We start from the raw sequence: 23,583 nt of genomic DNA, 5'->3' as shown, positions 1-23,583 counted from the left end.
GCTATCGTTAACCGTGATGGCACTCGCTATACCAAGAAAGGCGAGTACAGAACTAACCCTGAAGACATCAACCCCAGCACCCCTGCGGATGACGACGTGAGCAGTGGGTCCTCCAGCGAAAGAAGCACTTCAGGAGGCTACAGCATCTTCCACACCCACCTTCCAACCACTCGCCCCACCCAAGACCAGAGCAGTCCCTGGGTGTCTGACAGCCCAGAGAAGACTCCCACTACCAGTAAGGAGAATGAATCACTGTGCTTTCCAATAGCGATGTGTTTGAGAAAACGTCTCTGATCTTCCTGAGTGATGCGCACTCACCTGTTGGTGTCTCCTGTCTCTAAAAGTAGGTGGTGTCACAGAGGTGGGGGCTCTCGTGGCTGCAGTGCCCTGTGTGCCCTGACTGCTCCTACCTACAGTGATGTCCGTCTATGGCTCTGCTTTTCTTACCTTGGGATAAGAAGTACCATATTGGAAGTTTCTTAGAAGAACTTCCCTTGTTCTCTTGTCCCTGACAGATGACAGTTCAAGCCTGATACGGAAGCTATTTTCTTTTTTGTGTGTTTCCTTCTTGTTCTTATCACCCTATGGATAAAAAGGTTTTTATGAAGTTGGGATCATAGTGTATGCATACCATTCCATCTGCTATCTTTTTCAACTTAACTTTATATTTTTACGTTTTGACCTGATTTATATTAATATTATCAACTGTACAATATTCAGTTATATTCATCATCCATGATTCACTAAGCACTTCCTTTGTTTTTGGTCAAAAGAAGCATATCTGAAGGAGTTACCTGATCAAATTAAATCTGCTTAAGAGTTTTATTTCCAGGCTGTAGGAGAAGGCTCTTAATACTTGCTTGGTTTGTGTGGGTAACTCATTGCTTTGGGACGCCAAGAGTGGGTATATGTAAACACTGCATTGGATTTCTTTGGGTTTTCGCTCCTCGTGCTTCACTTTCGTTGACAACTGTTTACATGGCCCTCTTATCTCCTTCTTCGCTTCCCTCTGCTTTTTCCCTATGGTTTGTTTTAAAACAGATTTCCAGATTGGCTGTGTTCCTTCTGTGGAGGATTATTCCAACACAAATAGGGCATCTGCCTCTTGAGCAGCTTTCCTAGTATGGTGTGGATTTTCTGTTTTCCGGGCTGTGGCTCTTGAGGGGTGGAACTCTGGTCTCCAAAGACTGTGGCAGAAATCTCCTGGTTTATGAAAGTGAAGTCGGGGAACTTTCCTATGCCTTGTCATCCAGAAGCCAGGGCAACCTCCAGAGCACCATGATTTAATGGAAGTTTACTTGCTTGACAGTGGTTTAAAATTCTGTTAGCAGCTTGCTGAGCAGATGATGGAAAAAGGCTCGGGGTTCTGGTCATACTCTGTGGATTCTTTGAAGCATTTCAAAAAGCAGATATTTTCAAATTGCCCATGCTTTCCTGGATTATTGGCTCTCTGGAGATTGTGTCACCTCATTGTCTGAAATCCCACGGCCAACGCTTCATGAAAGAAGCTTTTACAAACCAAGAGGCAGTGCTGCTGGCTACTTGCTGCCCCTTGGGTTCCCTAACTTCTAAGAGTCGCCATGTTGACGGTGCTTATCATCCGGGTGTGCCATTTTGTCTGCTGTTGGCAAACACAACAATGGTCTCAGCAACAAGCAGATCAGGCCTACCCTAAAGTACCATTTCCCACCAAGGAAGAAAACCCTGACAAAATATGTCTTGTGGGAGCTAGATGAAGTTAACAAGCTGCTAGTGGCCTATATAAAATAACGAGTATTTCACATGTGCTTTAGAAAAGGCAGTTAGCACATTTTATGAACATTCATAGCACATCTTTTAAAGATCGCACCTTTCCCACCTAAGTGAGTTAATCAGCAAATGTATTTTGAGGACTACTGTGTAGCAGCTTGTTTTAAGGCTTGGGATCCAGTGGTAAACTCCATTAGGAAATAATATTGAAGAGAAGTAAGCTAGTCATCCATTCAACCAATATTTGAGGTCTTCTCTGTGCCAGACATTGCTCTCGTTACTGGGGACAGAGTTGTTCCCGTCTTCATGGAGTTATATGCTGTTCAGAAATCAAGTGGGAAAAGGAATGCTTTGAGATTTAACTAAAACATAGTTCGGGATTTGGGTTGAGAAAAGAATCGTGCTTTCCTCTTTCCAGAGCACTTGGCTAAGTTTCTGTTGATGGTTTAGGAAGAGAGAGGCTCGTTTGTCCAGCAGAGTGAGTCCAGGGCTAACCTGAGGGCCACTGAAGTGCTATAGGCTCCAGTAAGGCCCGTGGGCGCTGCAAATTAATCCATTCATGCACAGCAGGGTGGCAAAGAAAGCAAGCAGGTAGAAACTTGAACGTAGCATATAGCCTAGTTACTAGGACAAGTTGCAGTTGATGAGTTCCTGAATAGGCTATATTTTCTAAGCCCAGTGAGGAGATTCCCAAACCCTCATGACTGTTGGACTGAGAGTCAGGACTCAGTGAGAGGGACTGGCTGCAAATCCTCCCTAACGCACGCAGGAGGGCAGAGGTCCAGAGGAGGGCTGGCTCAGGACATGGAAGTGCAACTTTGGCTCCGCTGGCTCCTTCCTGCCTTAAGGGTCCTTAGTGGATGGCGATAGGGAAAGCCAGTAAGAACAACCATCTGGGTAGGTTTCAAATTCCTGCAGACTTTTTATTATAAATGCTATTTTTGGAAGAGCCTTCCTGCAGGTGTGTCATTGGCCTCTTTTCTATTGGTGATCTGGAATTCTTTGGAATCCAGAAACCTAAACTAACCCAGGAAGCAGACCCTTGCCTTGGAATGCTCTATTTCCTTGTCTTCTGGGTGTCAAAGAAATATACATATATATATATATAGACATATATATGTCTTTATATAGATAGATTTTTTTGTTTTTGTTTTTGTTTTTTTGGTCTGGCATCGCCTAGTTAGGTGGGGAAAATTGGAAACTCTGCTGGCTAGACAGTAGCTTTTTCCATTTTTCCAAAATTTCATACAACTGCTTTCTAGAAGCCAGAAATATGCAGATTTCTAGCTTGCGCTTGTCTGTCTGCTTGCCGTGGTCTCTTGCTGGTGCACCGGAGGGTGAGGCTGGCAGGAGCTGTGGATCTTAATAAAGTTTCTGAGGTGAGAATGGTGTGTCTGTGACTTTTCCAGGGGCTGCTCAGCTTTATCTTGGGGAATCACTGGTGAAATTGGCTGCTGTCTCTCTACTTTCTATTCTGTGCAAATGTGTCCTCTGTCGCATGGAACGTATTATGCAGGTTGTTGACGTTGGGTGTGTATAGAGTCAAAGATTTTAACCTAGAGTTCATGGACTTCCAGTAGGTTCAGTGATCGATCACAAGGTAGTCAAGAGCTGCCTGAAATAATATGCAAAATTTTGAGTGTGTAGGATCACTTTTGTGAGGAGAAAGGCCATAACATCCAATTTTGAAAGGAGTGTGTTACTCAGAATGATTTATGAAAACCTCAGCTGTGTACATGTTTATCCTGATCATCTTTGCCATTCTTCTTCTACGGGGAAACATTCTGGACTCAAGTCCAACGTGAGAGTCGAATGAGAGATTTCAAGTTGTAAAATCTTACTGATTGTCCTTTCTCTAATTTGAACAGAGTCCAGAATTTCTCTAACTTGCGCATTTGTGTTTGTTTTCTGGAAATACATTCTGAGTTAGAATTAAAAGTGACAGAAAGTGGTAGATGGATACTTGAGAAAGCTTGATCTGATTTCTGCTCAAGTGTAAAGCTTAAGTTGAGATTAATGAGTGGGGGTGGAGGTTTGAAATTCTGATTGTCATCACAGGCTACCTGGGTAAAATGATAGACCCAAAAGATACAGGCAAGCACCTCTAAAGATACTCCAAAAATAAATGAATGAAAGCAACTTTAGGAAATGCTGCATCAAGGACCTTCTGTTCACAGCAGGGTCACCCAGCCAAGTAAATACAAAATCTCTTTTCCATCACAGGTTATTAAGTTGCTACTTGATTTTGCTCTGAGCCTGTATTCAGGGGGTTCAGTTTGTAGAATGAGCAGCACTGAATTGATATGCATACAGAATTTGTATTTCTAATGCTGTCCTAAGATTCTAAGAGACTTTAGGAGACTGGAAAGATAAAATCAGGCCTCGATTTGTTTCTGATCTCCATTCTATAACAGATACAGATGGTATACATAGACAGAACTGAGAGTAAAGGTTTTGTAGAAAGATCTCACTGAATGATATTTTCATAATTGATCCAGTTACTTCAACTGTGCACTCAAACAGCCATGCAGAAGCTCACACGCAAAATAATTGGATATGGTTCTGGTTTGGTAATTCACAGCCTAAGATTCAAGATAGGACAACGACAGAAGTGACAGGTAAACTGTTATGTTTTTTGCTTACTTGCTGTCCTGAATGCCAAGTGTTTCAGTGTTAAGGAAAAGAGCATCCGTTATCACGCTGAAGTTTCCTATTGATGCTCCATCAGCATCCTTAGTGAGAACAGAGTCTGTACCATTTCATTTATCAGAGAGGCCTATGGATCTGGGGATATGACTAGATACTCTCAATGTCCTACTCGTTTTCCTTTTGGCAATGTGCATGTAGAATCAGAATTATTTTTCCTTGAGTCTTCGATTAGGAGATTCATTCAGAACATGTTCTCTAGAAAGAAGTGTGTTAGAAAGTGCAGACTCCTACTTTCTGCTGATCTAATTATCACAGTCAGTAATAGTAGATGGAGATACTGACTTACAGATGGAAAGTGTAGGCCCCGGGTGTCTGTTTGGACATCTAAAACCTCAGCTGTAAAGTGTAGGAAGTGCCCTGTTACTTTCCTTTAGAATCTAGGCCTCTAACAAGCTTCCCGAATGTTTGACGACTGATTCTGAACCCCTGCAAAGTATTCTGACTTGGGAGATTTTGTGGGAAAAGACTCAAAGTCTCTGACAGTGGGAGATTACAAGTATATCTTCCTTTATTAACTTTTGTTGATGGAGGATATGGCCATATTTCAAAATAATTAGGCATTCTTTCTACAGAAGGAGAGCAATAAAAATGGTCCTTCCATTAAGCCAATGTAAAGTTTGCTTAGCTTACAAGACATTGAATAAACTATATCCTTTATTTCGACAAATATTCAAGTAAGAAAAATAGTGCTGATGTCATGATTGCATATCGTAGTGATTAAGACAATTCTGGAAAGAGAAGGAACAAGAGACAGACAGAGAGCGGAATAACAAAATGCCGTTTTTAAATGTTTGCAATGTTTATCTTCATAGCACAAACAGTGTGAAGGAAATGATCTTGTCAGTGTTTCATCATGGGTCATTTCTGGGCTTTCTTGATAGCTGAAGAAAGAAATCTAATTCACCTTATTTTTGTATTTGGGAATTTAATGAGAGTTTCAGTGTCGCGGAACTTTTTTTTCAGTTTTTCGTCTAATAATATCTAATATTCTTCTGGTGAACGTCGTGGTTGCAGAAATGGAAGTCTTTGAAAGTTTTCAGATCAGGACTCTTGCTTCTGATCTGATTAGTGAGACCATTAGGTTACTTCATGTCTGTCTGTCTTTCTTGATTGATTATCCTATTTTCAAAACCTGGGACTCAAAGTGTCCTGTTCTGCTTTGCAAAATATAGTGTTTATATAAAAAGTGCCCATGAGTGAGGTTGTTAGACGATTTGGACTCTAAGTGGAGAAAAGTGGAAAGGCGTCTTCTTTAGTCTTCCCCTTCATGTGTCATTCTCCCATATTTTGAGGATGGCTGGGATTGCTGGAAGAAATATCATATCCTGAATTCTTGGAGAACAATATTGGTTGGCCAGGGTAGAGTGTGTGAAAGATAAAGGGCTAGGACTCCGAACAGCCAGGTTTTGGAGTCACAGACTCAGATTGGAGATGATCTTAGACGGTCTAGTTCAGTCAACACTTCTAATCATTTGATCTCTTACACAGCTTTCCTGTTAATAGATCTTTCTGATGGTGGGGAACATAATATTTTATGAAGAAGCTCATTGTTGGATAGTTGAGATTATTACTTTTTTAAATCCCACATTTGAAAGAATATTTATCTCCCTGAAGTTCACACCCCGGGTCCTAGTTTGGCCTTTTGGGAGTACAGGCAAAAATTTAATCTCTCTCTTATGTTATAGCCTTTTAAAATTTGAAGACTGCTCTCATGCTCTCTTTGATCTCTCTCTGTTGTTTAGCTTTCTGACTTTAGACAAGTCAAGGTCTGTCCAGCACAATTTTTTCATCTGTAAGATGAGGAGCATGAAGTAGATGATATGTAAGGTCCTTCCATCTTTGACATTCTGTGGACTCCAGCTTGGGCCTCTGAAAGAAATGGAACTTCTGTGCTTTTATCCCATTCTTTCTGCCATCTATATCAACTACAGATAATTCTCTTGAGTAGTGAAAAAGTTAAAGCATATACAACGTTATTTCTTAGGAACTTATAATTAGCCTTTCAGCAATCAACTCAGTTATGGTTACAATGGCTTTGATGAGTACTAGTGTGCAGCTCCCAAAACAGCAGTGAAGAGGCGAGAAGCCCAAGATTTGTTTTCACGGTGGTTTCAACCATCAGAGTCCAAGAATTTTCTTCACACAACAACAAGAATGGCTGGCAATGAGTTGATTATCTCATTTCATGTGTCTCCTTGACAGTGGTCAATAATTCTCATTGACCTCTGAGATGTTGTCAAAGTCTAAAGACCTTTCTACTTTCACAAATGATTTTGATGACTTTAGAAAAATCATGAGCTCTGAGATCTCCGTGTTTGATTTTGTAGCATTAGTGAGCAGATTTCTTCTTCCTACTCTGTAGAATTACTATAGCCCTGGAGGAGGCTGGTAAGGAGCTGTGAAAAGGGGCCAAGTCCTTCTTGATGAGAGGACAAAATTTTGCCTCTGAAAGATCCTCTAAAATGACCAAAATTATAAAAAGTTCTTGACTTTTCATGAGAAAATAGAACAGTAGAGCTAGAAATAATAAAACACAGCAAATCTCCATCAGTGGAACTATTCTTGGGGTAGACACTAATAATATGAAAAGACTAAGAGTCATTCCAAAAGATATTGCCCATCTCATTCAAAATGTAGGCAACCCCGTTTCAGGGCAGAGACATCTTCTACAGTAACCACTGAGCAGAGCTGGAAGATTTCCATCTCCTTTCCTGTGATTGCATCCAAAAGGGAAAAAGTGAGAATTTCTCAAAATCTTGGCTACAATCCACTGTAGTCAACCCTTTTGGTTCATTAATAAATGCCAAGCATGACTTCTCTATTAAGTGACTAACTTGTTTTGCTCTATGCTAAAGTGCTGTTGGGAACTGCAGTGTAGCTTTCACTTGCGTTCAGAGCTACAGTGATTTGACGTTAGAGAAGATAAAAAAGTGAATTATTAAATTGTGATTTCAACTATGGAATCTTAGAAATGATTGAAGTGTGTTTAGATTCCAAGGTTTTTCTGAAGGTGGCTTCACACAACAAATAGGCACATGTGAAATCTTTCCATTCTATTCTTGACATCCTAACTTTAATGGCATGTGCTTAGTAAGTTAATAAGAAATGCATCTGAAAGCATGGGGGAGCATTCATTGGCCTTTTTTTTTTTTTTTTACTGCTTTGGTGGGGTTATGTCCATATTTATGGTTTTAAACTCCTTAAAGAGCATGTTCAGTTATAAAGATCATAGCCGATTGTTTTTAGATCTATGTATTAGCTTCAGAGACCAGGATATAAGAATTTGGGGTATACAAGTCAAACATCTCGCTTTCTCCTTATAATCTTTGGGATTCCATTATACACTTTGTACCTGGCTTTCTTCCTTTGTCAAATGGGTTGCTTGACATCCAGCTCAGCCACTAATGCGAGTCACCACAACAGGTACGGATTCAAATGTCATCTCAGCAGGCTGGGAGCCAACTGAAGAAAACGAAGATGAAAGAGACAAACACCCCAGTTATTCTGGATCAGGCATTGATGATGATGAAGATTTTGTCTCCAGCACCAGTAAGAATAATCAATTACAGTAGAATCGTTTGCACGAGGCTTACTAATTAATCTGAGTGATGCCCAATAGTATCTATCTTGGGAAACAGTTAATAGGAAAAATGAGCATGAGCCCATGATCATACCTTAGTTCTACCTCAATAAGACTATGAAGGGATAGGGGCCAGCCCAGTGGTGTAGTGGTTAAGTTTGTGCACTCCACTTTGGTAGCCCAGGGTTCGCCGTTTGGGATCCTGGGCATGAACCTACACACTGCTTATCAAGCCATACTGTGGCAGGTGTTCCACATATAAAGCAGAGGAAGACAGGCACAGATGTTAGCTCAGGGCCAATCTTACTCAGCAAAAATTAAAAAAAAAAAGAAGAAGAGGAGGATTGGCAGCGGATGTTAGCTCAGGGCTAATCTTCCTCAAAAAAAAAAAAAAAGGATTATGAAGAAATGTTTTGAATGGAAACCAAAACATATTTGGAGGAGAAATGGGAAAAGTGTCTGTTATAAAATTTCTCATGTCTCACATTCTTCCTGTTTTGTTTATTTATATGATCTGCTGCTACAGATTCTCTTTGAATTATTGAGCTTTGTCAGAGAATGGCATAGCAAAACATTACAACAAGTAACCATTGTGTTCCTACTGTGCTAGGTGCTGACAACTCAGAGATGAAAAAAGCCAGAGCCCTTGTCTTCAAGGAACTCCTGGTCTGTTGAAGCGATAGGCTTGGAGAATGTGGCTGAGAGGGTAGTAATTAAAAGCTGTACATGATCCTACATTGAAGATTTAGAAGGCTCTGGGAAGGCTTAAAAGATGGGAACCAGAACTCAAGAATTGTCTTACTTAATCAAAACCTGATTGAGGTCAAGGGGACGAATCCAGAGTTGGGCACCCATATAACAGAAAGACATTGAAGGGAAGGACAAATGTCAGCTGAGCTTTAACAAAACAGTGCCAATTGTTAAAAGCAAATAGTGATCACTGCATAATAGTAACTGAATTTGTGACAGCTATAATGCTTTTTGAAAACACACATGGAAATTGAGCTGAAAAATGTCCTTAAAAAATGCAAAAGTTGGCCTAATATTCTTCCAGATGACTGAATTTCCTGTACATACCTGTAATGACCTAAGATATTGCTGAACAGAGATGAGAATGCTGAGCCTGACTCCATCCCAGCTCTGCTTTCCCTTAGAGGAGGCGTGCCTTTGGGATGTTACGTGAGCTCTCTCAGGTCACTCAAGTTCTATCTGTCCCATTGAAACCTAAGAGTTTTATCCCCAAATGGACAGCAGCCAGGAGAAGAGGGATCCAGAAAATAGCTTAGACCTTGAAGGCATCTGAGTATATGGCACTGAGATGACAAATACTTTAGAAGAACTAGATGCTTTATATCTAAATTTTTGACTGGTGTATTTCTTAACCTGGACACCTCAGAAAACAAGTCTATAGAAAAAGGAAACTCTTTTTAGTCACTTCAGAAAGAAAATCAAATAACCAAAAACACTGGAACTTTACTGTTACACTCTCTCCGGGGTTCAGGATGTGGCCCCATCTTCCAGGTGGGGTCATCAGTAAAGACGTGGTCTTGATACTTGAGAAACTAAACTCTCTTTGGTGGCAACCCAAACAGATTAACTTGAAAATAATTTGTATGATCAAGCACCAGGGAAAACTCCCCTTGGCATTTTTCATCTCTGTGTCATATTTTCCAGTTTCAGTTCACTTTTCTGCTTGGCACCTATGCACATAATTCAGGAGGATGCCCTGCTTCTTCTGTAGGGGTGTGGTAACTGCCATTTTTTAATACTTACTGAGAATATGGTTAAGGATTCTAAACCAGATTTTCTTAACTTGTGAAATAGAGCTGATAGTATTACAGTTCTGAAAAGAGTTTTGTATTATTTGGGTATCAAAATAAAGTTGGAAAGAATTAGGATGGATTTGCCAATAACCTTGTCACAAAAGTCATTGATTCTGATTTTGTCGTGATCCTTCTGTCAGGTGCATTTCCTATTACAGCCCTGTCGTTTTGAGTGACAGCATCAGGGCACTGGTGGATGTATGCCTCTTTTTTTCCTGGGGAGCTGCTGTGATGGTGGTTGGTCGCCTCTGGTGTTTTTCCACTGAACACGTGTGTCTTGTTTTGCTTTCTTGGCTCTGAATGGCTTGCTCATGAAATGCTTTGTATTTGATGCGAATACCATAGGTGTTTGATATATTCAGAAATGTAGAGCTCAATCATATGGCTGTTCTAGGTAGCTATTCTCTCTTAGAATCATCTCTAGGAAAACTCTGGCTGCTCAGGGTGTTCCTTTCCGCCGCCAAAACTACTAACGAAATAACGTGATCATCGTGGTGTAAATTTCAAGTATCTACCTCTGCAGCCTGAAAATCTCATGCAGCACACTTTGCAGCGATCCAAATTCCTTGTGCTTTCAAGTGCAGAGGGCCTTTACAGACTGCACGGACGGGCAAAGCTCCGACATCTTTGGTTATCCTCGGTGGCGGGCTGGTGTCTTCAAAGCTGCTCTTCCTCCTGCTGCAGCTTCTTTGGCTGCTGTCTCCGAAAGATCTCATGTTCTGACCCCAGCGTATTCTATGACAGAATGCAAAGGACACTGAGATGCTTAACAACATGGCTGAATCAAGCTGAAGGCACTCTCTGCTTTCCCTCCATTTCCACTCAAGCATCTATACAACCTGTTATAGATGATTCACTCTGTAGACTAAAGGAGGGAGAAATGTGCAAAAAAAGTGGTGAAGGCTCGAGAAATAACATTTTCTTAATTACTTCAATCATCATTGTCACAGTTCCAACCAAACCACGGATTTTTAAGTTCCCAGAAGTGAACGAGGATTGGCGGCACTGGAGCCCAGGCCATTCAACTCCAGGCATCTTACTTCAGACAGCCACAAGGATGACTGGTAATGGGTTATGCACACTTAATTAAAGACTTTTTTCCCTTGAAGTCTATGATGCTGCAAAGGTCAATCATCAGAACACAGTGAGGAATTTAGTTAATATCTCATCACACATTCTTAGTGAGCTTTCAGGAGAATACTCAGTGTAATTTAGGAGTCATTTATCAATCATACCATCTGGGCATAAGGTATTTTATGCTGCTTTGTTATAAAAATGAAACCATTATGGTGCTGCCCTTGACAAAGAGGTTATAGTGGAATAACAGTTAATCATTAAGAATTTCCATGCCCGTTGGTTTTCTCTTGGGAGAGATTAGTGAAGTCACTCAAAAGTATTGATAGTAGACACTCAGAGGTATTATTTAGGGATAGAACCATTAAGTAGCATGTACTTCAATGGAAGAACAGAACCATCAAGGTTGGTTGATAAAAAGTCACAGTGTATATAACCATCATCACAACAGATGTGGACAGAAGTGGCACCAGTGCTTATGGAGAAAGTCAGACCCAGGAACCACATTCTCCTCTCGTTCACCATGAGCATCATGACGAAGAGGAGACCCAGCATTCTACAAGCTCAAGTAAGAAGGATGGCGGTCAGCGGTCTGTTTAGATGAGTTAGTGGAGGCGTTCCAGAGGACAGGGAAGTCTTCTTTTTAGACATTGGCCACATCTTCTATTTCCATACACTAATTTCTTTTATCCCCAGAGAATGAAAAGCTGCCAAATCTGCACACAATTTTTAGAAATTGACAGAAAAATGCTAATTTTCTAGGTTGCCCAAAAGGCCAAATGTTTAAAAAGATAAAAAGTTTACAAAGATCCGAGATAAGGTTTTTGTGTCAAAGATTCCTAGACGTTCCACTTGGGTGGTTTGAGTGTGTTTATGGAACTGTATCATGAAGAGTGGGTTTTTTTGGTGTTTAGTAGTGGGATCTGGGAAGAAAGCGCGACAAATGCAATGATCTTTGGGATTTTTATTTTCTATGAAGGTCTTTGTTGAATCCAGTTTCTTTTTCCCATTCTGTTCCTCACTGCATTGTAGAAAGACATCCCTTGTAATTTTGGAGGATAGTCAATAGCTCAAATGGTCTATATTTGAATTCTGTGACTGTTCTATTTCTGTTTTTGAACCCGGGGTAGCTTGGGGAAGGCTTTGATGCTGTTATTTCCATTTATGTACAAACATCTCAGGTTTTCTAAAACAATCTCGTTCACTCCTGGACCATGAGGATAGGAGAAACAAAAAGTGAGAAGTATATACTCTTCTTCTTTCATCTATTTCTCAAAGAGCTGTCTATCATGTTTGGAATTTTAAAAGCCTTAATTTAGGATTGTAGCATTTTTAAAGCTAGGATTCAACCGTTGTTCTCCTAGCCTTGGATACTCCTAAAGGAAAAATGTAAGAAACAGCCACTTAGAAGCCAAAGGGAGAAACCAAAGGGGTTTGGGGAACCATGGTTTGAGGGATGTCTTCAAACAACAAAAGAAATGTTTCGGACGTCAGCTAGGACTAGGTTAGTAAATCCTGGGCTTTGTACTGAATGTGTCCAACAGGCCTACGTCTCATTATTTACCCCAATGGATCTGATACACGCGTGAGGATTATGGGCCAAGCTAAAAAAAAAGAATCTTCTGCTAGAAGAAGGAACGAGAAGCAGAAGTCTCTTAAGCATGGGATTCCATACCGTCCCCTTTGGGTCCTGACAGTGTAACTCAGAAATGATTTAAGACAGTTTGTACTTAAAAAATAGAAAGTTACATAAGAGGCTTGGAATTAATGAACCTATTGTCAAAAGGTGGTGAGGGAGGGGCGTCATCACTGGAGGGTAGTTGAAAAACCGGACATGACAGCGCCTAACAGAGGGAAGACAGCGAGAGCTGCAGCAACTGTCTTATCAGTGCTTGCAAACACAGAGCTCTGGTTGGTGACCACTGGGCTTTATCAAAAGAACATCACAATTTGTAGAAGAGAGTCAACTTTCATATTTTACAAGGGAAATCCTATACTCTGCTAACTCATATGTTGAAAACAGCAGGTTACTAGATAGTTAAAGGATCATTGTGGGGGCCAGCCCCGTGGCCGAGTGGTTAAGTTCACACGCTCTGCTTCGGCGGCCCAGGGTTTCACCAGTTCAGATTCTGGGCGCAGGCCTAGCATTCGTCAGGCCATGCTGAGGCGGTGTCCCACATAGCACAACTAGAAGGACCTACAATCAGAATATACAACTATATACTGGGGGCTTCGGGAAGAAGAAGAAGAAGTAAAAAGAAGATTTGCAACAGATGTTACCTTAGGTGCCAATCTTTAAAAAAGGTATATATATATTTAAAAAAAAAGATCTTTGTGTTTGTAAAGATAGTGATAGGAGCATATAGTGTGTGTGTGCGTGCGCTTGTGCACATGTGTGCATACATATGCATTTCTCTTTTTTCTTCAAAAGTAAAAACTTTGACTAGACAGTCTGTGTTTGGATTAATTTTTCTTTTTTTGTCATTGCATTCAGCGGTTTTCCTAACTTGCTTATTTGTCAAGAGGTAGTGATTTAGTCAGTGGGAGATAAAACTTAAGATTTGGGATTTTTTCTGCCTCCCTCTGGACAACCAATTAGCCCCAGGAATGTTTTGGCCATTGCAAGGGTAAAACGAGGAAAATTAGTTTTATTTTTCAAATGTATTTGCTGTTCTCACATCACACATATCGTTTTCTAAAATAATAAAATGCAATCAGTTTTACAAGTTGCAAAATATACTTTGGCTTGGCAAGTTGATAAGCTCTCATTTTCTTGATCAACTAAAAATCTGCTATTAGTTGCTATAGATGAAAATGTCAGTGGCTTTCTGATTTTTCCCAGAGAAACCCTGATACAATTTTGTTCCATTCATTTTCTCCTTTTCGAAACTGGACAGTTACAACACTGAGTGGCTGAAATGTTAAGTCTATCACACATTGGTATTGTTTATATATTACCAAACACTGGCTTAGATAGTTTTTCTTCCACTGAACTAATTTTATTAAAAAGTGATTTTGGGGGCCAGCCCAGTGGCACAGCGCTTCAGTTTGCACGCTCCTTTTCAGTGGCCTGGGGTTCACCAGTTTGTATCCCAGGTGCGGACATGGCACCGCTTGGCAAGCCATGCTGTGGTAGGCGTCCCACATATAAAGTAGAGGAAGATGGGCATGGATGTTGGCTCAGGGCCAGTCTTCTTCAGCAAAAAGAGGAAGATTGGCGGCAGATTTAGCTCAGGGCTAATCTTCCCCCCAAAGGATAAAAAGTAATTTTGGCAATTTTGGATGCCACACAGACGTAACACAAGTCATTTGCGTCAGTGAAGTAGCCTCTGTGTTATTCCCAACGTCTTCTATGCTGGGCAAATCCACTGCAGGTGCATTTCCAGTGCATACAATTATGGCTGATGTGACCACCATTTGAGAAGGTCTCCCATGACACTCATCCTGTTGTAGGTTCTTATATAAGATAGTCCTTCCCCCAAAACCACTGGAGCAAAGAGGTTAATTCTTTGAACAACAGTTTTCTCAGGCAGGATACATGAGGCCATAGACGCTAGTAAAATAAGAAGAATACTGGGGATTCACAGACTCTGGGCTAGTTCTAACTTTGTGCCGATCTACGATATGATTTTGAGCAAATCAAAACTTCTCTGGGCCCCAGTTTTCCCATCTGAAAAGTTAAAGGATAGGGCCGCTTGATTTCTAAGCTCCCTTTCAGAATATCGGCGGTCTGCCTCCTTGCCGCTTTTCTAGTCTACCTTCTCTCCCACGTGTATATGCCCTTGAAGTAGAGAGATATGTTTTGGTGAGGAAATTGAACAATAATGCCTCACAATTGCCATTCTTCTCACAGCCTGGGCGCTTTCTAGTAGGACAGCAGAAGACACAGCTACCCAGAAAGAGCAGTGGTTTGAGGACGGATGGCGTGGGGAATACACCCAAACGCCAAAGGAAGACTCTCCTTCAGCAACAGGGACAGCTGGTAATGGATAGCTTAATAAGCAAATGTGGGTGGAAACTTCCTCTTGGGTTCAATGTTGGGCACTGAGGACAGCGAACAAAAAGACGTTGAAGGAATTGCCATGAGATGTTAAAGTTCCTTAATAAATTATGATGCAGTCAACACAGAGCCAACCCTTACGTGCTCATAACCAATCACCGGGACAGGAATGGCTATAAGCGCATGAAGGAGGCACAGAGACTAGAATGTGCCCTGGAATATGTCACTCTCAGATCCAGTTTTGGGCATGCCCTAGTGAGAGTGTAGCAGAGACTCTGATCTTGGAAAATGCTCCCTTTTTTTTGTAGAGGAATCCACTCTATGGTGTGGGTCCAGGCTTTGTAATATGGTTCTATGAAACACTAGGCTTGTTAGAAAGCATTTGGTCAGAACCCCAGTGTTTGAAGAAATGGAGCCAGACATTTTGAGAAAAATACCTGTCTGATGTCATTTGGCCCTTTTGTCATGTCTGTTTGGAGATTTCTCCTTGAATGTACAATTTTTTTGCTAAGATTTTAAAAAAAACACACCTTCTCTTTTCTTGACTTGTGGGATTGTGGAAACCGGACTCAAGTCTTCATCATCTCTACGTGATGCTAGAGAACTTGGCTCTGCAAGCTCTTATGCATGATTCTTTTGTCTGTGTGATGGAAACATTGAAATGCATCCTGCCTTGTAAAAGAATATGAATTCCATATTCTCATTTGATATCATTGATAAATATTCCTAGGTTTCCATTTGCAATATAGAATATAACGCATAATGTCCTTCCAGTGTGTGGCAACTTCTGAATGCATTCCTGGCAAGAGCAATGGATTCAGTGACTGGCTTTGTGGTGTGGTTATTGCTAAGGGGCCACTTTTGTATTCTTTTCCACCTACACTTCTCCACTGGCTCAGAATGGAGCAAAAGTATATGCTGCATTCTTATAGGTCACTCATGCCATAAATCCAATTGATAGAAGGTAATGCTGCTAATGGATTCCATTCATGCTTTTGAGATGAATGGCGTTTACTTTCACGTTTATCTCATGGGGAGTGTTACCTTATTCTTTCTCTAAATCACTGCCAGCCTAATGTGCATTTCACTGGGGTGTGGTTGTCTCGGAATGATGTCATGTGCTTGGGCTCTTACACTTCCTCCTTTGGGGGACGGTGGCAACATGGCATGGGTCGAGAACTGCTTCTTCATCTTCACTCAGTGTCTCTAGCTCATCCTCTAACCACTGAGAAAGTCATTAATGCTTCTGTGTCCTCCAGTTCACATGCTGATTGCTAAGAAAATGAGCATGAATGAACCCATACCTGCTAAAACATTCTGCATTTATGCAACTTCCTGGGCCCCTATGCCAGGAAGATGGTTTCATTGTCTTGTCTCAAGAATAGCCTTTTTAATAAATCAGTATATCCCTGGCCAAATGTCAACTAACACTTTGACAATTGCTTGAACTGCCTAGTCACAACAGCCTCAGCCCACGACAGCCATCCAAATCGAAGAATGACAACGCAGAGTCAAGAGGACAGTTCCTGGACTTATTTCTTCGACCCAATCTCACATCCAATGGGACGAGGTCATCACACGGAAAGATGGATGGGTAATAACCTCTGAGCTTTTTTATATATTATGTTTTTGAAAACCACCAAATGGCTATTTTCCTAGAAATATGCCTTTGGTTTTAGACCAGTCTACTTTCCTAAGGAACTTGAAGTTTCTTCAGAAGTTAGTTTTCTTGTAAGAAGTGATAAGCACATTCATCTAAATATGAAGTCCTGGGCTGTGAGTGAAGAATTTGGCAGGAGGATTAAAGAAGAATTAGTTCTAAGATGACGTGAAAGTCATTTCCTCTGAAGAAGAAGCAGTCTCAAGATTTTTTTCCCGTTTGCTTCCAAGTGCAGGGTTTTTAACAGAGTGAAGCGATGGAATCTATTCCATGACTATTTCCATTATAGACCTAAAGATGTAACTCATCTTTGGTAGAGAAATCTTGGAGGTCAAAAATTGGTGAGTACTCCTTCCAAACAAGTAACTAAAAAGCTCAAAAAACTTTATCACTTACTCTTGCCACATTTAGAAATAAATACAATACTCAGTGGTTTAGGATTTAGACCACTCTTGGCCCTCAGTAAACACTTGTGAATTTAATGAATGGACAACTTTTACACAGGATGGAATCCCTATTTTCTTAAATATCATCCTTATTTACCTATAAGCAATTCAAAAGCAAAATTAAACAAGAGAGAATAAAAAGATACTAGTTGTAGTTCTGCGGAATGGAGAATTGTGATTTCATTTGACCAATTTTTATATTTGAAAGGAATTCTTCCTTTACCAGAAGAGATGACAACTTTCCTTAGAGAATCTGCAGAGTTGGTAGTAGGAGATGCTCCTCTTTTCTCAATCTTTGCCAAGTCGAAGAATCCCGTGTTTCTTACTATACCCGTGGATAGTTCTGCAAGTTTGGGGGTTTTTTAACGGGATATCTTTGTCATAGAAATGTAACATTGTGAAAAGGGAGATAAACCAAAAGAACCGATATGGGGATGTGAATTTTCAGTCATAGCATGGACTATATAACCTGGATCCAAACTGTCAAGGGTTTATGTAACACAGTCCTTATTGAAGTGAGTTCTAAGAGCACAACAATGATGTCTCTTGGTATTGAATCAAACAAAGTTATCTCCGAAGTGAATCCAGCAGTTTCAGTTTTTTAGAACACTCTGACATACCCAAATATTAGTGAACATATATCCCTTAAATTACAATTGTATTAAATATCTGCTAACATGCAAGGCATTATGGAGACATGACAATGCACCATTCATGATTATGGAGACATGACAATGTACCATTCATGGTTCATGCTCTTAAGGAACTTAAAATTTAGCTAAGAAAAGTAAACATTTAGCATCAAAATATATCTAACAATACGAGACAGTAAGTAGTAGATGTCAAATGAATGTTTCCAACAATAAACACCAAAGAAATTCAGAGTACCGTCTGCAGAATGTCAGAGAAAGGTAGATTGGATCTGGCTTTTGAAAAATGGAAAAAAACCTGGATAATCAGAGAAAGGAAATCAGGAAAAGGTTTTTCTAGGAAGGAGACTCATGTAAGGAAAGGCACAAAGGAAGGAAAGCCAAGGAATGACTTTGTCAGAGTAAGTGGATCCGTTCGTCACAAAGGAAGATGAGTTTGAATGGCTAGGCTAGGACCATTATGTTGCGTGGCTGAAGTACCACATGCAGACCCAGCACACACGTTTATGCACATGGCTGCTGGAGGCACCGATGATAGCCATAGTGGAAAACCAAGCCAGTAAAATAACTTCAGAATCTATGTTAAGTCTGCTTACTGATGAACGGAGAGAGATTCCATTAAATTGATGAACACATTAAGGACACTACAGTGGGCTTCAACCATGGAATGGTGTGATACTTCTTGAAAGCTTCTACTTATAAGAGGGAAGATGAACAAGATGTCTAGAGACCAAGAGCAGACAGAACTTTTTCTGGGAGAATATCTGTTTTGGGTTTTGATTGGGGTTAGCTAACCTTTCCTCCTTTTTGAAATCTGGGATAATAGAGTAGCCATGTTTCATCCTACAAAGATCTTGGCTCTCTTTTCTTTTCATACGTAAAGGCTGCAGTGTAGATGTGGGTGACCAGTATTCCAGTGTTTCCCTCTGGAGTCATCTGGAACTGATTACATCTCCCCAGAGGCAGCAGTGTGGGTAGACTTTTCACTGGAGAGCCAGCAACAGTGATGGTGTTTATGGATTGTTTGGCCTCTGCGTCACTCGGGACATGTGATTTCAGCAGACTTGATCTGTCATAATTATTAGAAACAGCACATATAAATATTTCAGTGAAATTTTTGTACTGCTCAACATTGTACATGTTAAATTCCAAAGACACCTCATACTTTTGTTTACAGGAAGAATGATTCACTAACACCCACTGCTTCTTATTTCTTGCCCCTGAATACTTCCTGTGGCCTCCACCTAGGTAGCATTAGATGATGATTTTATATTTTATTTGCACATTTGCTTTGTAAAACAAAAGAGGACCAAATGAGAGAAGAAGGCTATAAAAAATGTGCTTTTGCCAAGTAAGGGGGATGTGACAAAATGCTGCCTGAACAGTGTGCTTTGTCCTTTCTCCATTTGTCAGATCCCATGTGTCTGCAAGAAAGGCGATGTGTATGGAATGGGGGAAGTCTAGGGCCATCCTAGGAGTCGCCCTAACATACCGGGGGTTATGTTCTGTCTCTGTGCGAAGCTTGGGAGGCCCATCATTTGCTCACTTAGAGTCCTTCCAGACTCAGCGAAAACAAACAAAAATTGTAGCTTTCATACAATTCAGCCCTTAAATAAAAGCCAGTTACTTCTTGTGATGCTGTTTTGAAGAAACATTAATGTATTCCAGTTCTGGAGACACGGATCAGTATGTGCTTTCTTTCCTCTTGCCCAGGTTTGAATATAAGAATAGTTTGGCTGTAGATACAAACCACCCTCAGGTAGTGGTTTAGGAAGTCAAGCAATAACGCTAATTTAATTCCTTCAGATGTGGACTCCAGCCATAGTACAACGCTTCAGCCTTCTGCAGATCCAAGCACAGGTTTGGTGGAAGAGTTGGACAGGACAAGACCTCTTTCAATGACAACTCGTAAGGATAATGACCTGCAGCCCCTTTATTGACCTGTATTCCTGCTTCAGCTCTTGCTCACGTTGGTCTGGATGCAGAGCTTGGTGGCGGAATGGCGCATTTGGTGCTTTGTGGCTCAGCTCAGCCCAAGATGTAAAAGATATCTTCATTATCTATATTTCTTGGCGGGATTCTTTAAATCTTATTTTGCCTTAATTCTTGGTGCTTCCCAGATCCAATGACTTTATATTAAGGAAAAAAAGGATTTGGGACTCCATTCCGTGGATTTTCCTTCACTAGGTTATGTCAGTGAAACCCAAGGCCACAGCTAGGGCAGTGGTTTCTCTATGTTTTTTTTTAACTGACCATCTCCTTTGGATTCCCATCTTTCCTCCAATCAAGGCGGAAGAGGGGTAGGATTGCTTTAATGGTTGTGAAAAGATATTTTTGGGCCCAGTAATCATAGAAGATAGAGAAATTGCATCAGCCCACAGAGGAGGGGCAAGGCCTGTTGTTGACAATGACAAAGGTGTCAGGCCTAGGAACAAAAGAGGAACAGAGGGACATTTTGCTAATATCTCTTCCTATTACTAAACATCTGGTAGAAGCAATGCTAAACTTCTAGGAGCCTTAATGGCCACTATCTGTACAGGGCTATCCTAGAGATCACTCTGAAATCATTCATAATTTCTTGGCAGAACATGAAAGAAATCCAGAATTAAGAGGATCTCATTTCACTGCTTGCTACACATAATGGGCAGAGTCCTTCATGTGAGCCCTTTTAGGCAAAGGGAAAAATCAGCCAGCATCACCAATGTAAATAGCGGTGTGTTGAGCATCAAAGGAGATGCAGATAAGCCTAAGATGGTCCCTGCCAACACGAGGTCTCATAGTTCCATTTTATGTCCCTGTTGACTTACGTTCTGCTGTTGGGTTTGGGATTTGGTGAATGCCTCTCTCCTGGTTGTCACGTCTGCTTGGTGGTAGACGCAGCTTATGGGTGTGCTTTATGGAGTGCTTGTGCCCGCAACTCGTCAGTACCTTTCTTAGAAGAATGCAAAAGCAAATCAGCTCAAAACAGTCAAAGTGATTTCAGATATGGGCAATGGTTCAACCTCACATTGATGTGTCTCAGTGAGGGCTCTGTGTTTGCGCAGGCAGGCATTTCGTGGTGTTTCAGTGCAGTGATGAGAATCCCCATCCACAGATGAGATCAAAAACCCAATAACAGAGTAAAATTAACTTTAATGTTCTTTGGAAGGGACTTAAGTATTTCCTTGTATGAAGTTGATCTGGAGTTACTTGAGCGGGTCATTCTAGATAAGCTTCTTCCTTTTTGTGGTCACAAGTATACTACTTGCTATTGTCGTGTTTATTTTCCCTACAGTCACACTTCTTGGCTCACAGCTAGGGGCTCTCGATTGTTGATAGGAACACTGGGATTCAAACATTCCTTTTTCCCTGTCTCTATGTTCTCTGGTTTTCCTGAGTAACTGGAAGAAATACTACAGTTGGGCCAGGATGATGTGGGGTGGGCAAAGTTTGGCTCAGGGATCATGTTGGCTCATTACCTTTGTTGATTATACTGAAAAGCGAAGGGTCTGAGGAGCCAACTGGAGAATCCTCAGTCAGAAGAGAATGGTGTGCACAAACTTCGGTATTCCTACGCCCCTGCCCGTCTGACACTACAGTAGCTAGATCCTCCCTGTCAGCAGATAACAGGCGATTTGTTTCAAGGCTCAGAATTAACGCTGGATTCATCCCTTATTGAAACAGAGCAGAGTCATACTCAGAGCTTCTCTACGTCACATGGAGGCTTGGAAGAAGATAAAGACCATCCAATGACTTCTACTCCATCATCTAGCAGTAAGGATTGTAAAGCCCAGTTGGCTTCAGCTCTTGATAAAAATCAGTGAACTGTGGGTGTTTTTCCAGTGTCTGTGGTGGAGGTACATCAATTGGTTGCTGTTATGCTCTTACTTCTGATCAGAAAGTGTGGCTGGTGATGGTTCTCTGATTTTTCTGCTTTGTAGACCTTTAGAAGCCATATACGTTAAGTTAAAACTGTATTTCTTAATCTTAAAGATTGAGTTTCTTAAACTCTAGACTTAGTAGCTTAATTTAAAAATAACAGATTGCTTATCTATGATTTATAATTGGTGTAAAGGTCTGAATTATATCACTCACTGTTTTCCTTGCATTAATAATATTATTTTGCCATTTATCCTCTGGACCATAAATCCATGGTGACTAAGAAACAGTGCCCTTCTAGCAAAGGAAAAAATAACCAAAGCCTCAGGTCTGTGAAAGCTTGCATTTGCTATTCCAATTGCATGCAGCATAATTTTACCTTTCCATTCAATGGTGTGTTTCCTCTACTTCATTTAAGGTGGGTCCAACTGAGTGAGAGCTCAAGATTATCTAGTACCCGAGTTGACTTCAAGGTTGCAGTTGTAGTGTCATAAAGCTTTAGTAACCCAGGCAGATGTTGCAACACAATCCTTTTCTGGATATTAGGATCACCGAAATCTCTTCCATTGAGTGATGTCCAGGTGTTGTCGATTGCAAAATACTGATTCTGTTCAATAGTGTAACATGTCGCACTGTCTTTTGCTCCATGTTCATAAATAACAAGTGGAAAACTTTTGCAGCAATTGCACATTTTGAAGATAAGTTTACAACGGGTGGTGGTCTTGGAAATGTGGGTTTACCATCGATTGCACCTCTACACAGATAGGAATGATGGCAGAGGTGGAAGAAGAAGTGGAAACTTTTCTGAAGACTCAGCTACTTCAGGAGAGGGCTATACTGCTCATGCCCCAGACACAAAGGAATACAACACCCTCACCCCAGTGACCCCTGCTAAGACTGGGTCCCCAGGAGTTACTGAAGTTATTGTTCTTGGCGATTCTAACTCTCATGTTGATGGTTCCTTTTCAGGTAATTTGGCCACTTGTTATCTGGTTTGCTTTCTCTATGTAAGAAAAATAGCACATACTCTCATATTGCGGGAGACATTTTCTGTAAAGGCTGTGGTTAGAATGCTTTGTGATGTGGGAATGGCTTTCATCAGACATCATCATTCTAGTGCAAGTAAACTTAGATCTATTTTACATAAATAATGCTTTCATTTACCAGTGTAATTTCCATCTATTTGTGGGACTTGGTTGTTATGGTAGAATTTCTTTCTTTGTCTTGTTCCTGATCTGTGGTGTATTAAGTTGAATCATATGAAATCAATGTTTTTGTAGGTCAAAGTAGTTAAATACTAGCGATTGCATTTGATTCAACTAATACAGGCTGTCTATTTAGTAAGGTTCTACCCAACATGTGAATAATTTTAATATACTATTATCTTTGCTCTGAAATTATTATCTTTTATTGGTGATGGATTGGTGAATTTTACTTTTCGGTGAAGGGCTTGTGGATAAACCTTTTCTAGTTATGATGCACACTTAAAACTTTATGATTTAATCTACTATTAATGAATAGGCCATTCACCATTTCTCTTGTTGCAATGGCAAACAGATGACTGAAGATGATTTATTCAATTAAGTTGGACGTGGACCGAGAATGAGACTTTTTTCTCAAATAAGCAATCCTCCCTACTTCTGTTTTTGTTTGTTTCTCCATTTGCATTAAGAAACTAACACTGAAGAAAAGGGAACTGGAAAATAACTACTCTGGCTAAGAAACCCAAGTGCTTCTTACACTCAACTACGAAGGCATATTAAAGATTAGTGATTTTAAATATATATATTTTTGTAGCAGAAGTCCTTTTACTCCATCTCCCCACAAAAAAGAGAAGAATAAGTCTTCTGAAACCCCAATATATAAAACAGATGCCAGTGGTGGTGCTCTGATGATGTGGGCACAGAAGACCCAGAATGCCACAGGCTTGACCTCTTTCCTCTGGGCTGTCCACCCCTGGGCTTCCAGGAAAACAGTTTTAAAAAATATTAACTTCATAGTATTGGCAAGACAAAGCCCCTTACACCCTCTGGT

General features: G+C 40.6%; 1 protein-coding gene across 9 annotated transcripts in view; it reads left to right on the top strand.

The window, feature by feature from the left end:
- The window catches only part of CD44 (CD44 molecule (Indian blood group)), an 84,114-nt gene that overhangs the window by 46,537 nt on the left and 13,994 nt on the right, over positions 1-23,583 (top strand). The window contains exons 5-14 of one of the 9 annotated variants that reach the window (XM_046644450.1): positions 2-235; positions 4,248-4,367; positions 7,882-8,007; positions 10,812-10,925; positions 11,387-11,503; positions 14,789-14,917; positions 16,392-16,529; positions 19,498-19,599; positions 21,355-21,444; positions 22,312-22,518. In XM_046644450.1, the coding sequence (XP_046500406.1) occupies positions 2-235; positions 4,248-4,367; positions 7,882-8,007; positions 10,812-10,925; positions 11,387-11,503; positions 14,789-14,917; positions 16,392-16,529; positions 19,498-19,599; positions 21,355-21,444; positions 22,312-22,518 (1,377 nt within the window). The remainder of the gene's footprint in view (position 1; positions 236-4,247; positions 4,368-7,881; positions 8,008-10,811; positions 10,926-11,386; positions 11,504-14,788; positions 14,918-16,391; positions 16,530-19,497; positions 19,600-21,354; positions 21,445-22,311; positions 22,519-23,583) is intronic. The other 8 variants (XM_046644451.1, XM_046644452.1, XM_046644453.1 and 5 more) reach the window with 8 other exon arrangements.

This window comes from Equus quagga, chromosome 17, assembly GCF_021613505.1.
Source record: "Equus quagga isolate Etosha38 chromosome 17, UCLA_HA_Equagga_1.0, whole genome shotgun sequence".
In the NCBI taxonomy this organism is placed as follows: domain Eukaryota; kingdom Metazoa; phylum Chordata; class Mammalia; order Perissodactyla; family Equidae; genus Equus; species Equus quagga.
This window is presented reverse-complemented; position numbering and strand designations above follow the sequence as displayed.